The 17,882-nt window shown below is 37.1% G+C and overlaps 1 protein-coding gene across 7 annotated transcripts in view; it reads left to right on the forward strand.

The window, feature by feature from the left end:
* The window catches only part of LOC124875178 (rho GTPase-activating protein 44-like), a 129,386-nt gene that overhangs the window by 88,119 nt on the left and 23,385 nt on the right, over positions 1-17,882 (forward strand). For 5 of the 7 annotated variants that reach the window (XM_047377128.1, XM_047377133.1, XM_047377132.1 and 2 more), the window contains exons 12-17: positions 9,189-9,270; positions 9,365-9,445; positions 12,297-12,410; positions 12,754-12,845; positions 12,954-13,134; positions 16,501-16,518. In XM_047377128.1, the coding sequence (XP_047233084.1) occupies positions 9,189-9,270; positions 9,365-9,445; positions 12,297-12,410; positions 12,754-12,845; positions 12,954-13,134; positions 16,501-16,518 (568 nt within the window). The remainder of the gene's footprint in view (positions 1-9,188; positions 9,271-9,364; positions 9,446-12,296; positions 12,411-12,753; positions 12,846-12,953; positions 13,135-16,500; positions 16,519-17,882) is intronic. The other 2 variants (XM_047377129.1, XM_047377134.1) reach the window with 1 other exon arrangement.

The raw sequence follows: 17,882 nt of genomic DNA on the forward strand, positions 1-17,882 counted from the left end.
ATTTGGCAAAGATCATCAGAACATCAGACCTTTATTAGCGCTTTTAATGTCCCTCAAAGATGCATTACAATGAAATCAGTCATTCCCATTCACACACATTCACACACTACTTACTTATTTTTCTGTCAGAGTAATTTTTATTTGCAAAAATTTGAACATAATTTGACTTCTATTATTCTTAAAATGCACATTGTTTCCTCATAACCCCTTTTGTTTCCACAAGGTCTGTTTTGAACGCTTCAATTCTTTTTTTTTTTATTCACCAAGAATCAATAAGGTGGTCTTAGTGGGTCCACCTTAAAGGTGTTGTCTGTTGGGTGTCATGTTATCATTGTCAGGTCAGTGAGGTTCATAAGTCAGTCAGAACCTTGGTCATTTGTTCTGTGCACATAATGTTTCATAGATCCAGCCCATGATTAATCAGCAAAACTTCCACCTATAGGAGAAAAATTGATTGTTAATGAATGAGCTGCATTTCCTAGGAACACTGTCTTCCTCCTGGATGAGCATCACCTGTTGAAAAACTTTCATCATTGTTTGTTTCACATATTCAATCAGATCTTTATATTATACCAGTAGGTGAAGTTGTTAGTATCTCATGTAGACTGACATATACTGTTGCATTTGGAGAAGATCTCAGATTAAATAAACTTAGTTAGAGCTTCAATCCAGGTTCATTTTGTGTCTGCAGACTTTAGCCAATTTTTCTTTTCTTTTTTTTTTTTTTTATACATAAAGAGCAAGATTCAAAACATTTTCAAAAGGCAGATTGTGGCAGAATGTAGACAAAACTGCTTATTGATTGACAAAATAACATTCAAGCACACAATCACCATATTAAAAGGCTCTACTTCTAGAGAATCACTAAACGTCTGAGGTCCGGTTTTGGCCCGCGGACCTTGAGTTTGACACATGCAGGGTAGAGTTACAATTTTTTTTTTTTTTTTTCAGACCTTTCAGCAGAGACAGGCTTCTGCTGTTTGCAGAAGTTTTATCTTTGTTTTCAGGCAGCTGCATCTCTTTGTCAAGGTCGTTTCACAGAGCTGAAATTTAACTTCTCTCAAAGAGGAACAATCAAGAATGCACACAATCTGAGCCAAATATGGAATTATTTCCCTGTAAAATGAATCTTTTGCATTTTATCATGATATTGTTAGTAGTATAACACCATAGAATGATTTTTAAAGCACCTGTTTCTCACTAATGCTTGCCTACAAAATCTTTTACTCTCAGATTACTTCTTTAACAACATTCTGTTCTCTCTTCTCTAGTCATTGTTCACTGGGTTGTTCAGTTGGACAGTTTCCACATTGTCACCTCCTCTTTTAACTTCTTTTACCACGTCCTCTAAAACCATCTCTTAGTCTTTATAATCTAACCTGGGATGGGTGGCAGTCCGCCCCCCCCTTTATTTGTTTTCAGTTAAGCTGAAAGTTTTTTCCTGTGCTTTTCTTAAGGCCTCAGTATTATGGCTATGTCAGTTAAAAGCTGCTCTTATTGTTGTTTTTTTAATTCATCTTTTTGTTTTAATCTGTTTATCAACTGTGAGCACTCAGGGACTGAAAAGTCCCCTTTGAAATTATAATCTGGCAAGGTTTTTTATTGTCTCTTGAATCTTTTGAATGCATAATCTCCAGTTTAAGATCCCCGTGTAGTTTTAGGATTTCAGTGATAATTAAGTTACCTGAAAATCCGTATTTTTATGCCATCGTGCACATATTTCTGTTAAATCAGAGCTTTTTCTCTGTTCTTCCCCCATTGTTCTTTGTTATTTTTCTCTTTTTAGTTTTCATTATTGCTAATTTTAGATCCCCTTGTAATTTTAAGACATCCTTTGTATCTAATTTGCCCAAAAACCCATGTTTTTTATTTTTTATTCCATCTATGACAGATCATACCTGCTCCTTTTACATAGTTCTCCATAAACTTTACCTCCCCTTCTAAGTCAATTAGTTTACTTTGTTTCTTCCCCATTATGTTTTATGTTAGTTTAATTATAGTATAAATGTCCCAGATAAAAGGTCACTGGCATGAGACTTTAAGGAGAGGACATTAACACGCCCTTCTACTGCGACTAATTCGCAGCGGTGTTAATTTTCTGGAATGAAATCCGACCTGAATCTCCAAAGTCACCAGTACGTAGTTTTAATCTGGGCAAAAGAAAACACAGGACTAGCAGAATCCTGCTATGATTCTATTAAAATGCTTAGTCCTCCATACACACACAACACAGTCACACAGTTAGTTTCAGGTACCTTGTAATTTTTCTAAGTTAACTTGGTGTTATTTTATGAGCTCAATTTACTCCGTTCTTTTTACTTTTATAGCGCTTATTCTATTCCCTCGCAGGGGAATAACCCTTAGTCGTTTTATTTGGCCCCCTTCTTGGCGGGGCCCTACCTTAATTTGTCACTATTCCTTTCACGGTGGAATAAAACCATCCCAATGCAGCGTCCTTACCGGCGACGCACTACCAACGACTTTTAAGTACTTTTCTTCTTTTATTTATATAGCGCTTACTCTATTCCCTCTCAGGAGAATAATCCTCAGTCGTTTTCTTTAATCCCCTTCACGGCGGAATTGTACCAAATTTGTCACTATTCCTTTCACGGTGGAATAAAACCATTCGAATGCAGCGTCCTTACCGGCGACGCACTACCAACGACTGTTAAGTACTTTTCCTATGAACTGTATTTTAAAACTGTCTCACCTCGGAGTTGACTTCTTGGTGACTCTTTGGACCCTGTGAGAGTCACCCCGCGCAGAGGAAGGCAATAACCCACTGGCCAGGTGTGAATTCACACACACCGGGACTTTCAGCCACTCCGGCTAAAGGAGGCTGTGCAGCGGTGCTTCGCTCGACGTCAGGCTTCCCCCACGGATCCCAGAGTCACTGTTAAAGCAAAGAGAAATAAGGTTATTGAATTAATCCGGCTTCGAAGGACCAATAAATGTTAGGTATTATTTAGTCAACTCAGAGGTAAGAACGGTACAGTCAGAGTTACTTGTGACAAGGGTAGCCCACTTTGCAGTGAAACTACAAAGTTTTGACACCCTATCTCTTTATTTATATACACAGTTCAACAGACAGTTCAGACAGGGTGTATGTGTGTGAGACGGAAAGGAGGCTGGTTCACACAGAGATAACAATGATCTCACACACACAGGGAGGAAGGCATAGTGCAGGTGCCTTCCAACCCAAGGTTTTTACATGAGTGATAACAAGTTTTTGCACCCATCCAACAGGTTTTCATGAGCTGTATGCCAAAATCATCCGTATTAAGACAATAAAAGACCTGAAATATTTCAGTTAGTGTGCAATGAATCTAAAATATATGAATGTTAAATTTTCATCATGACATTATGGAAAATAATTAACTTTATCACAATATGCTAATATTTTGAGAAGGACCTGTAGAAGTCAAAGTCTGATGCAGTTTGATAAACAAATTACAAAATGATTATCTTAATGTGTTGATTAAAATTGGAATTAAACACATAAATAGTTTATTGTATAACTTATTAAATATCCTCATCCTGTATTTAAATTAGTTTAAACACAAAAATCAAATATAATTACTTTTACTATTTATCTATCTATATACCTATTTTTTTCAAGATCTCAGGCTGCAGGAAATAATGAATTAATTTAAAATCTCAGCCATCAATGTCAGTGGGCAGGGCTGCTGTAGTCTGGTGATTTGTCTGAAATGTTGAGGTGTGTTTGAGGAGCCACAGTGGAAGATTAAATTATCCCATGATGCACTACACTAAATGAATCATGAAATAATTAAAAGAATATAAACTGAAGTAATTTTATATGATCTTTAAGTTTGTAATTTTGATGTACGTGAATTTTTTTTCAGTATTTTTATTAATTGTGGCATTTTTGTACAGAGAGCAAAAAGTGCAGCAAATTACAAAAAAACTGTCATTGTATTGCAGCCCAAATTAGAAATTAAGCACAATTGGGTCAGATATTAACACAGTTGCCCAAAAAACTCTGAGTTACACAATGAATTGGAGAAATGTACTGATGCACACCAGAAAGTTTTCTTTCAGTGTACCTTTATAGGCTCTGTACATAAAACTGGAAATTCATGCAATTATTTATATCAGTATTTATGTAGTAGTTCATAGTGTATTGTAGCACATTGTGACTTTATTTTATCCGTCAGCCTTTCCCCTTGAAGTCAGTAGCCTGGAGTTAAACTGCTGTGCGGGTGGACCAGTCATACTTAGGTTAATTAACTGATACCAGTGAAACTTTAGATTATCTTAGGTCCTTCATACCAGAAGGAAAAATCATGTTAAAAAGATTTTTTACAATTAGAAAAATCAGGCAGTTAATTCTTAAAAAGAAAAATCGTTTGTAATATAACAGAGCTACTGCAACTAACTGCCATCTTGTATTGTCCACCACCATGTTTGACAGGTGTTTTCATGTTTTTTATTAATTAATTGTTTTTTTTTATCCAGACACGTTGCTAAACATAGCGGCCAAACATCCATTGAGAAAAAAAATTAAACTCTATGTATTTCTGAGTCAGTTCATATGGAGCGTATAAGCGTTTAAGGGCTCCTTTTGTCTTTGCTGCAAACTGAAAGAGATTTGTCCGTTCATCAGAAACTCGTTTTTCTCTGTAGCAGCAACAATATACAGCATGGTTCAATCTAGACTTAGCTGAGCAGATTTAAAGGTACATGCAGCTGTCTCCTAGTGAGGGATGTCCTGATGTTTGTCATCAATCCTACGTGGGCCTTTGGGAAATGAAAACAGCAAAGGAAAAGGTGCCCAGTGAGCCGTCACCTCTTCTGGCAGCAACAGAAAATTCAACTATTGTGTGCAGATTTGTTTTTCTGTTGTTTTTATAGGTTTACTTCTGTTGAAAAAGGGTCTGCGGGGATTAGGAAGAAGTAAAGCGTAACACTTGCACAAACATAAAATTAAACGTGTGTATTATATTATATATTACTAAAGGCAGATAAATGGATGGATGCTGCACTAGTAGTTCACTATAAAAGCGGTCTAAATACATTATGAAACAATAATGGCTTATTAATCATTTCTCATTTGTATTTTATCCTAGTTGTTCTGCGTAATTTGGAAGGATTTTGCTACGTCCGTTTAATGGCTAGCTGCACTTGATTTGTCTCATAAGTCAGACCTTGTATTTAGGTGTGATGTTACCCTCTAGTCTAGTCTCACTTTTCAACAAGGCTGACTCCAGGGCTGTTCATGTTGTATTTCCGATTAGGAACTTGGTTAATCCATTAATCCATTACTCCCAGTTCAGGTTATGCCTACATGTTGGAGGTTTGCAGACTGAGAGTCCAGATATACCAACAGTTATCTAGGACAGGCAGGCACATAAAAATCTCCACCAACCAGTTCTAAATATGTCTGTAGTTTTAAAGTGTTTATGTTCATTCCCAACTATATTACTCAAAGTCTGGGTTTCAAAGGTTTCCTCTTTTTGCGTAAATGGGTTGTTTGTTATGGTTGAAGGATAATAAATGTGTTGCTCTCACAGAGTGTAACCAACAACCTTAATGAATAAAAAAAACACCTGGAGCTTAAGTTTAAATCTATTGTGAATTTTCACAAATACAAGGTCAAAAAATACATTTAGGCACCCATATACTTTTACAAATATATATTCACTAATCCAACAGTGGGTCCAGAACGGTACTGCTCATCTTCTGATGTGAGCTAAAAAGGGTGAACATTTCAGTCCTGTACTTGCTTATCTTATCTGGCTCCCTGTTTCTTTTTACTGTCGTAGTTTTTCATTGTTGACTTACAGGGGTTGGACAATGAAACTGAAACACCTAGTTTTAGACCACAATAATTTATTAGTATGGTGTAGGGCCTCCTTTTGTGGCCAATACAGCGTTAATTCGTCTTGGGAATGACATATACAAGTCCTGCACAGTGGTCAGAGGGATTTTAAGCCATTCTTCTTGCAGGATAGTGGCCAGGTCACTACGTGATACTGGTGGAGGAAAACGTTTCATGACTCGCTCCTCCAAAACACCCCAAAGTGGCTCAATAATATTTAGATCTGGTGACTGTGCAGGCCATGGGAGATGTTCAACTTCACTTTCATGTTCATCAAACCAATCTTTCACCAGTCTTGCTGTGTGTATTGGTGCATTGTCATCCTGATACACGGCACCGCCTTCAGGATACAATGTTTGAACCATTGGATGCACATGGTCCTCAAGAATGGTTCGGTAGTCCTTGGCAGTGATGCGCCCATCTAGCACAAGTATTGGGCCAAGGGAATGCCATGATATGGCAGCCCAAACCATCACTGATCCACCCCCATGCTTCACTCTGGGCATGCAACAGTCTGTGTGGTACGCTTCTTTGGGGCTTCTCCACACCGTAACTCTCCCGGATGTAAAGGTGGACTCATCAGAGAACAATACATGTTTCACATTGTCCACAGCCCAAGATTTGTACTCCTTGCACCATTGAAACCAACGTTTGGCATTGGCATGAGTGACCAAAGGTTTGGCTATAGCAGCCCGGCCGTGTATATTGACCCTGTGGAGCTCCCGACGGACAGTTCTGGTGGAAACAGGAGAGTTGAGGTGCACATTTAATTCTGCCGTGATTTGGGCAGCCGTGGTTTTATGTTTTTTGGATACAATCCGGGTTAGCACCCGAACATCCCTTTCAGACAGCTTCCTCTTGCGTCCACAGTTAATCCTGTTGGATGTGGTTCGTCCTTCTTGGTGGTATGCTGACATTACCCTGGATACCGTGGCTCTTGATACATCACAAAGACTTGCTGTCTTGGTCACAGATGCGCCAGCAAGACGTGCACCAACAATTTGTCCTCTTTTGAACTCTGGTATGTCACCCATAATGTTGTGTGCTTTTCAATATTTTGAGCAAAACTGTGCTCTTACCCTGCTAATTGAACCTTCACACTCTGCTCTTACTGCTGCAATGTGCAATCAATGAAGACCAGCTACCAGGCTGGTCCAAATTAGCCATGAAACCTCCCATACTAAAATGACAGGTGTTTCAGTTTCATTGTCCAACCTCTGTATTTGTCACTGAATGGACAGCCTCCTGGGATCCTGTCTGCCATTCTGCAGCTTTATGCATCTTCCATGTTCTTTAGATCTTATGGTCACTTGCTTTGGGGATTGTGATTGGCCCGATCACTGAGCTACTGAACTGAAACAACCTGCCCCAATACATAAGGCAGGTTCCAGCTGTCAATGTTTTTAAGTTCAATCTTAAATTATCCTGGAACACTCAGCTGTGTCTGAAGCACAGTCAATGTGAGGGATTTGGCGGTGGTCCTCCCTCATTAATCAGCCATCGTTCTGCAATTCCCCATTGGAAAAAGACCCTTAGCATGATGCTGCTACCATCATGCTTGAAAGATTTCACAGTCTTCTTCGATTTGAAAGACACACCTTTCAACTTGTTCAGCATTTATGGGCTATGCTTAAAACCTGGGTCCGAGGCATGAAACCACCTGCATGGATTAAAGTTAGTTCTTGTTAAATAATTAGCTAAAAACCCAGTTCTTGTTTTCAAAATTTACTGATGTTGTATCATCAGTCCACACGGAAAACAGAACGGGTCAAATGGATGTTTAAAAGCCCAATTGATAACTAACATTAATGCCAAAATGAGAGTATGTAAACGTCTGACCAACATGGGATAATGGGCCTGAAAACATTTAAATAAACCTTCTTCAGTGGTACAGTTTTGTATAATGGAGTGGGGGGGTGCTTGTGTCTATGATATATTTCTAAATTAAAAAATGTTAATTCAACAAAGTTTTCCTTTTCTTTAATGTTTCATTTTTGTTCCACAGTGTTCATCTTTTTTACCCATTACCATACATTTGCAGCAAAATGTCATTAATATATCAGAGATTCGTGGAAAATGAAACTTATTTTCTCCTCGGCATAATGATGTTTGAGGGGAAAATAATGTTTGTGAAAGAACGTTTATAAAATGGGGATAATGGAGCACATTTTCTCTCTCTAGAGAGACATTCACATTCAAACTCACTCTCCTCTTTTTCATGTGATGAACATAAAATAGGAAATTAGTTTTTAGTGTTAAGTGTGTTAATGTAAACAACATGTCAACACATCAAAGCTGAAGTTCAGTTGCTGGGAATGTGGGTAAGCAGTGGTAGAAATTAAATACTCATATACAGTGCCTTACAAAAGTATTAATACCCCTTGAACCTTTTACATTTTGTCACATTACAACAACAAACTTCAATGCATTTTATTGGTCTTTTATGGGATAGACACATACAGAGTGGTTGTGAAGTAGAAAGAAGATGACAAATGGCTTTTGTTTTTACCTATAAAAGTCAGACAAGTCTGCCCTTTATTTGCAGTCAGCCTTCCGACTGAACCACCTCTTGCTGCAATTAGAGCTGCTAGTCTTTTGGGGTATGTCTGTGCCAGCTTTCCATGTAGAAACAAAAATGTATTCCCATTTTTTCCCCACAAAATAGCTTAGGTTCAGACAGTTTGGATGGATAATGTGAATATCAATTGGCCATTCAAACAGATGAATGTGTTTTGATGTAAATTATTCCATTGTAGCTCTTGGCTGTAGGTTTACAGTCATTGTCCTGCTGGAAGGTGGACCTCCACCCCAGTCTCAGGAATTTTGCAGCCTTTATGAGATTTTCTTCCAGTATTTAGCTCCGTCCTTCTTCTCATCAATTCTGACTAGCTTCACTGTCCCTGCCCCACAGCATGATGCTGCCAGCTCCATGTTTCACCAAGGGGATGGTCTGTTTAGCGTGTTAGTTGTCTGCTACATGTAGCCAGAAAGGTTTTAATGAGCACCTTCTGTACTTCCACATGGATTGTTGTAAACTACGGTCTACCACAAAGAATTGGAATAAAATACATTGACGTTTTTAGCACTTAGTAAGTGTGAAAAGGGTCAAAGAGGAATAATACATTTACAAGGTACTTTAATGACAAATGACAAAAAACATTTGTCCACTTTGTACATTCAGACCAAAAACAGTATTAATATATACACTTTTGTTTCTGCCAAGTTGTGTTGAGCTGTTGGTAAACCATTTTTGCATTTTATTTACCAGATGCCACAAACCCATACTGGCATGTCTTCTGTACATATGCATGAATGGATTCTTATTGTAGTTGTATTCTCTCTTCAGGTGCTTTGAAGTCATACCTGCGTGAACTCCCCGAGCCATTAATGACCTTTGAGCTCTACAATGAATGGATCCAGGCCTCCAAGTGTGTTTCTCCACACAATTATATTGTCATCCTAAAGTTTATAAAATTTATTCTCTATCGCTGTTCAAATGCATGACATGTTTTTGTTCTGCAGCATTCAAGACCAAGAAAAGAGACAGCAGGCTCTGCTCGGTGCCTGTGAGAAGATGCCATCTGCCAACAACAACAACTTCAAGTGAGTCAACGTTCTCATGTTTGGCAATGTTGTCTTTGTTCCTGTTTAGATTATATATATGTATCAACTGCAATAAAAGGAAAATAATAAAGAAAAGGACTATGAACAAAACACGTAACAAGTGTCGGGAAGGAGAGCAGAGGGACGAATGCAAAAAAAGAAGACAGGTGATTAATTGATAGGATGTGAGCAGGTCGGCAGATGTTTCTGTAACATCTCAGATACATTTATTCACTTAAACTACATTATAATTCAGACATCAACTCTGTCTGTGGCTACATATGTGGTCAGATATCTTTCTAAAAGTTTGAATTAGCCAGCAGCAGTTTCCAGTTGAAGAACACTATTTTATAGAATATGTACTATATTTTTTTACACTGGGAAACGTTTGGCTGTTGGTTTTTCTAAGCATTATTTTAATCATCTTATTCTGACGTTTAGATGTTTCAATGTATTGCTTTTCATTGTAACATTTTGTTAGACTTTTTATGGACTAGTGCAAGCTTTGCATTATTATTTTAGGAAATATTTTATTTTGACTTATTTATATATTTTATTAGAAATGCCACCCATTTTAAATTCCATGTGTTCTAATCTCTAATGTTTGGGTCCAAGGTTGCTTGGTCCTGTTTGTTAACACAAGCTATAAGCTTTACAGCCTTCATCGCCCTATACTCTATAATCATATTCTACAGCCAGACACACCCAGAACATACAGGTGCATAATGCACAGATCTGAAATTTAGGTAACATTAATCAGGTTTCTATAGCTGCTTAATCCTGTTCAAGGGGCTTAACCATCTCCAAGCAATCAACAACCCAGAGATATTGTACGCTCTGGAACTCTCTCCATACCAACATAGAAGCAAACAACCATGCATGCACACACTCACACCTAGAGGTAAATAACAAGGTTAAAATGTAACTAACATGGAAGCCAAAGAATCCTAGACAAAACCATGCATGAGGAGGACATGCAGCAACCACAGCGAAAGGCCACAGCAGGAATTTGAACGGTCAACCTTCTAGATGTAAGGCAAACAGTCACACCACCAATCAGACAGTTAATAACAGTTTTATTATGTTTTTTAATCTGCTAATTGCCCTACGGCATGTTGTTCCCATTAACTGAGTTTTCCCAGTTTTGCCTGTTTCTGTCCGACTCTTTCATAGCTGTTATAACTAGTAAGTAGCACAGTAGTAGGTGATCGTGTAGACACAACATTCAAAGTCAAGCAGTTCAGAGAAATTAGCCTTTTCTTTACCGCACCTATCTCACAAACAACTTTTATGTGCTGAAGTGTTTGTCTTATGATCAAAATATGAAAGATATAAGCCGTGATGAGAACGACAAGAGGATGAGAAAAGCGAGAAGCTGCTGCACTTTTTAGGGTAGTTTTGGAATCTCATAAACAGGACTATTTTCCAGGGAGTGCAGTGATGAGCGGCTGGATGTTCATTTGATAAGGTTCAGCTCAGATAATTCACACCAACCTTAATAGGTTAGTTTCTAATAACATAACCCTTACTCAGAATTCAGTTCTAACTCTAAATATGCTACTTTTTGCTTCACAATAATATTAGAACATTCAGAGAAGTGTAAAAAATGCACAATGTTTTACATATTTTTCCAAACAAACAAACTCACTCCATTTGTATTTTACAGTCTTTTAAAAAACATATGACACATGAGGAAGTTTTATCTTGAATGTGTTCATCAAGGCAGAATGTTTGTTCTATCATGCTCCTTTCAAAGATTAAAATATTTTAAAACAATTGTATGTCGATAATTTATCCAAGATCATAAAATAATTATTATTCCTTGCAACCCCAGATTAAGATGTGTAAAAAGTCTTCAGCCTTTTTTTTACAGCAGCACAATCTCACACTGCAAACCATCTGAAAATTCCTACCTTTACCCTACAACCACCCCCCACCTCCACAACCTGATCTTGGTTAGGCAGATGAATGATTGCTACCTTATGTACTACTTAACCTCGATAGATGCATCCCTTCCAAAGGAAATTCAGGACTAAACATCTCAGTCCTTAAAGCTTGTGGTCATACTTTGTTTTAATAGTTAAAGATGTGCAAACAATAGAGAAATGTTTGCATCAAATCTGGGTAGCTACTCAGCATCAATAAAACATGGAGTCTTTTACCACACATTCAGTCAAACAGCGGTGAGGTTTATGTTTAAGATTCAGGTTTTCACTGTAATTTTCCATGCTTAAAGAAAGTTTACGTTTTAGACTAATTATTGCTCAGTCAATTGCTTCTAATTATTATACACAGGTGAACTTAATTAGTTAGTGATTTCAGAGTCTGAGATGGGAGAGGACTATACGTTGTGTAGATTTATTTTTGAAAGAAGACAGCTATATTGTGCTACCATGACCTGCTCTAAATAGAGGACCTTGATTTTTGCCACACTCTTTTGAATATGTTTGCAGATATTAAAAGAGTAAATAGTCAGAAAGATTTTTGTTGTAAATAGCATCTGCATCTGGAATGAACACATGAACACTGAGAGGATAACCATTTTACTGTGCCCTCACTGCCTCTTGCCCAACCTTTAAAGAGGCTAATGGAACTCGAGGTTACTCAGCATCAAAACATGTAACTTTTAATATTTTTCCCAATCAGCAGAGCAACAGGAAAGGGCAACGTGATGCTGACTGATTCAGTTTTTTCTCCTCTAAATATTTAATCTTTTTCCTTCAATCAGGGCAACTTATTTTCGGATAAAAGGTTCAAACCCTTATATGGATTTTTGCTGAATACTGGAGAAATTCTGTAAACTGTAAGAAATGCTTTTAGTAACTGGAGCCTTTATGTCCTTTATTAACAGGTATTTAATTAAGTTCCTCTCCCAGCTAACTGAATACCAGGACGTGAACAAGATGACGCCTGGAAATATCGCCATTGTTCTTGGCCCCAACCTGCTGTGGACACACGATGAAGGGTGAGATGGCAATCTGGAAAATTGTGGTTTTCTTAAAACAGCAAATGTTTATAAAATTTCTCAGTTTTATACTCATCTACTATAGATATATAACGTTTAACATCTGCCACAGGCTCAAGCCTTCACCATAGCTCCAGTAAGAGTATTTTTATCATGATGATGACTAAGCTGACTTAAACAATGAAGGATGCAAATTGTTTCAAGCTCTATAACTTTAATCAGCCCATGTATCACAAATCATTTAAAATTTCTCAATGCTTTTATGATATAAAAATGTGTCAATCATCCTGAGTGACCCAGAATACCTATGAATATGAGTGTGTTGACTGTCTCTACACTGCAGGAACATCACAGAGATGATGACAACAGTTTCCCTTCAAATCGTTGGCATCATCGAGCCCATTATCCAGCACGCCGATTGGTTCTTCCCCGGAGGTGAGGGGAAATTAACCAAAAGAGGATTAAACCTTAAGATTTTCACCTAATCTGAATTCCTGCTGAATCTTGTATCTGATTTTGATGTTATTTATTTTTTTGTCTTAGAAATTGAGTTCAACGTTACAGGAAACTATGGCAGCCCAGTCCACACCAACCACAATGCCAACTACAGCTTGATGCCGTCTCCAGATATGGATCAAATAGATCGCAGGCAGAACGATCAAAGCCGACGGCCGCTGAGTGTTGCCACGGACAACATGATGCTGGAGTTCTACAAGAAAGATGGGTATGAGTCTTCTTTCTTAAGTCAAATCAGACGTCTTAGCAAGATTTTCAGCTGTTTGTGGATTATTCCCAAAATGTAATATATGTGTGAAGCTTAAAAACACAGATAGGATCTTGGTAACTGATAATCTATGGGTTTGGACAAATAGTAGGGTCGTATGATGGTTATCTATGTAGAATTGGTCCTGATTTATTAGTGTATTGGTGAGAATATACAAAAGTGGTGCATTCAATTCCTTGTACTCATACCTTGTATTCATACCTCCTCAACCTTTAAAGATTTTCTCACATTACAATCAAAAATGTGGGATTTTATGTGACAGACCAACAAAAAGTAATCCATAATTGTGGAAAATGATGCATGCACAAATAAAATCAGAAAATGTTCCATGGATAACCATTCAGCCTCCTGGACTTTGACCAGGACATTCTAGCACATGAATTAGCCTTAATCTAAATTATTCCACTGTACATTAGGTCATACAGGTTCTCCTGCTGGAACGTGAACCTCTACTACAGTCTCAGGTCTTCTGCAAGCTCTTACAAGTTTTTTTTTCCAGGTTTGCCGTTTTTAGCTCCATCCAGCTTCCCACCATCTCTGACCACCTTTCATGTCTCTGCAGAAGTAAAGCGTTTCCGCAGCATGATGCTGCCACCTCCTTGTTTTACAAAGGCTAGAAGGTTCAATTTTGGTTTCATCGTTGAGCATAGAAAAGATTTGCACATCTAAAATATGTCTGTAACAGAGCTTTTCTGGATTTTCACATTAAATGCCTTATCACATTAAGTATAAATAAGGGACTTGATAATGGACCTGTACTTTAGATTCCTCATATGCGTGTTGTTTAAAGCAGTTATATCTCTGTTTTGTTTGCATGTTTTGTGTTAAGTTTTTTATGTGATTTCTTCCTCTTTATATTTATGATGGTTTTTACACAAACTTGACTGCCCAGCATGGTAATACATTTTAGATACATGTGTGGTTCTGTATATTTGCACAGTTTTATCTGTTGCATATGATTTTCGGACATGAGACAAAAGGTTCACAGTCTCTGACTGACATCTTATCTCTCAATCTTTCAATGGATGTTTGCAAGATCAGTGTGATTGTTTGGGTTTTTAAGAAAAAGAAAAGGGAGCTGGGATTTTTTTTCCCAATAATATAATATATAATAATAATAATAATAATAATTTTTATTATTTTGTAGTTATGGCACTGGAAGATGGGGGTTGCAGATCTTCATTGCAATTGTGCAAAAGAATGAGACAAACCTGCATTAGTGCGGGATCCAAACATTTTAACCAGGTTTATAGTTTTCATTCTAAACCCTGCAGCTCACTGGCAGCTTTTATTCACAGAGAATGAGGCTTTAAAACTTTAATGAAACTGGGAGCCAAGCTTAAATTCCTGGCTCTAATGAATGATATTCTCATATTTCTCAGCTACTTTAATTCTTAGATTCATGTTATTGTGCCATTATCTACCTCTGAATTAGCCAAGGTTTTACATTCTTACTAAAGCTTACTATTTCCACTTGCTTGTCTGCAATAAAAAGTTAACTCTGATTTCCCATGTTTCATATAAGACATGACCTCAAAAATAAGCTGTTTCCTTTGTGGTGGACAGAAATGACTCACCCTGTATCACCTGCCCTTAAGCCTCTGTCCCATTAAAATGTCTGAAAGTGAGTCTGTGAAATAAGCAATCCCACCATCCTCAACCTGTGGAGGAGGATTAGTGAAAAACCAGCCATTCGCTTTCTTTCTCTTTCAGTCTTTTTCTCTCTAATGCTTCCTCACACCAGCCATCTTATCAGGCCCAGTGAGGAGGCTGAGCTCTGCAGCCCAGGGACCACAAGCAGCCGAGCTAATTAAACCTGTAGAGATCAATGGAGCTCTGCTTTCAGTGGAAAAAATACTCATCAAAACCAGAAAGAGGCTTCTGAAGATACCTGATATGAAGCAGATGCATTCAGTGTCAGACTAATGGAAAGGAGTCTGGGTTTTATATTCAAAAGATTTTAGTTGCATTAGCACCTTTAGATACAAAAGTATTCATACCCCTTAAACATTTTGTCTCATTACAACCACAGACTTGAAATTTATTTTATTGGGAATTTAATGTGATAGACCAACATAAAGTGGTGCATAAATGTGAAAAAAGAAGAAAAATGTTGCATGGTTTTTAATAATTCTTACAAATAAAAGTCAGACCAATCTGATGTTTATTTGTAGTTTGATATTTGTTGTACACATGTTCAGATTTTGGATCGTTCAGAGCTCTGTGAGATGTTCAAGCTATGGGATATTGAGTGTTTATTTTTTATTTTTTGGTTTCTGCACTGAACCCTAACCCTTAGAGTCATTCGGGCCTTAAAAACCTTTGAAAATCAAGTTTGATGGACTGAAAATATGAATTCAGCTCCTACAAGATGATTCCAAAAAGACTTTTAGAAGAAAACTAGGCACAGAGCAGATTATGAACTGCGTTTCTCAGGTCCTGTGTTTGTCTTTTTCCTAAGACAAAAGTTGTGTTCCTAAAAACACAACTTTCACATAGTGTTTACCTGCTGTAGATAACTTCTAACCACACACCGAACAATATGCTGTCACAGTAGAAGGACTGGACTGAAGACAAAAATTGCCAATGTCCAAAGAAAAACTGTGAGTGCAGACTTTAAAAGATAAAGAAATTAGAGGTGGTTTGAGACTCCTGTACAGTACTGTTGATCAACAAGTTATTTTACCTTTTATTTTGTAGTTATTTAGTAGAAAAGAATAGAAATACTTTATTGTCATTGTCCATAGTACAATGAAATTGACATTCCTCTTAATGTGCATAGTTATAAAAACATGATTCTAAAACACTAGCATATAAAAACATCCCTGAAGAGAGATAATATCCGAATACCATATAGGTTTACTTTTAAATGTTGAAAAAGTGTAAGTAAAGAAAAACCTTTGAATGACCAGATCTATATAGAAAAAAACAAACTTGAGAAAATGTAATGGAAGCTGCAGAAAGCCTTTAATCTTGGGGGGAATTAGGTTGTATCCATCAGGGAAACACTGACCTAATTAGAGTGAAATAGAGCATTAATTTTCTCCCTGGATTTGATGTCATTGAAACACTTAAAGTAGTGCACATTTTACATACACAGTGACTGTCGTTCTTTCTTGAAGTCTTCTTTTTTAAGGTTGTCCCTCTAATCCTCTCTGCTGCTGCTTTGTTTCTGCTCCTCAGAGTTTCTCCCCATGAAAGTGTTACAGCTGCTTTGTAAAAGACAAAACTATTGAGCCACAAACAAATGTTTCTATGATATTTGTTTGTTTCCTCACTGTGCTTGTTTCTGTTTTAACACTGCAGCATAAGGAAGATCCAAAGGTAAAGCATAGCTTCTTTTACATCTCTTATAGTCCCATCACTTTGCTCATCAGGTTTGTCTTAGCTGCACATTAAAAGGAGCTGACAGTCATCTGTCATTTGTTTGCTGCTGTTATTTGGGTGTGTCTAATTGACTGCTATAAAGCAGGCCTTATTTTTCTGTGTTTACATAAATGCATCCCTTCAGTTTCTCATCTTGAACAGAGATGTTCTGGTTCGATACTCTCTCAGAGCTATGTCTGCGCTGAAAACACTGTGACTTCTGTTTTCCTTATAGTAAAGCTACAAGCCGAACATTTCTGTAAATCCAACTACCTTAGATATAGTTTATCTATAGAGGAACTTGTCACTGTCATTTTTTCCTTTGTTGTGTTGTTTTGTCACAAATTATTTAACCAAGATAAAATCTACCCCACCGGTAACAAGTTTCCATGCACACTTGCCTTTGGTGACGTCACATAAGACATACAGCAACAAGTCAGACTTTTTTTGTTTAGTCACATTATTTTAATGAAATTACTCCTTCAGGAAGATTTTGCACACTTGAAAGACAAGATTTTATTATCAAAGATCTTAAGCAATTATTTTGTGCCAAGATTTTATAGAAAAAATATTTAGTCTGGATAATGATTTTTGAGCCTAAGAGTTGGATTAAGTTTACCTCATCAAGCAGAGCTAACTAACTGTAAAATGAGCCCGATCCTACAAATTCGCCCAAACATGCATGCACCTGCAATCCAGCCTATACCATCACAATCATACCAGTAACAGCAGAGAGAAGCACTAGGGGAAAAACACTCAGCAGTCAGAAAGAAAGAAGCTGTATAGCTGCTAGACTATTATGAGGTCAGATGGAAAGCAGTAACACTATAGTTGCAAAAAACACACCTGTTAATGAAATATAAACAGAATTAATGTTAGAACCCATCCTATCAATTTAAGACCCAACACTGACCTAATTCCAACCATCCATCCAAACACCATGGTCTTGTGTGGCTGAAGGTTATATTTAGACTTTCAGCAACAACAAAAAAAAAGAAAACATTGCACACTCACAGAAAATACACAGTAATTTTGTAATTTGTATGTAACACATTTTTCACATTTATATATATTCTTTCCTTTATTTGACAGATTCTTTAATCATAATGTTAGTGGTGAGGTGCTATTAAAATAATGTATTAATTGAAAGATTTATAATTAATGTATCAAATACCAATGTTTAACATACTAAATAAAGTTTTTTACAACCCAAATACATTTTAGTTAATGACTGAATGAATAAATAGACATCAAATTTGGATTATGATAATGTACAGCAATTTCCACCTCAATTTAGTGGAAAGTGGGATGCTTTCATGCAA

This window comes from Girardinichthys multiradiatus, chromosome 10, assembly GCF_021462225.1.
Source record: "Girardinichthys multiradiatus isolate DD_20200921_A chromosome 10, DD_fGirMul_XY1, whole genome shotgun sequence".
Lineage (NCBI taxonomy): Eukaryota > Metazoa > Chordata > Actinopteri > Cyprinodontiformes > Goodeidae > Girardinichthys > Girardinichthys multiradiatus.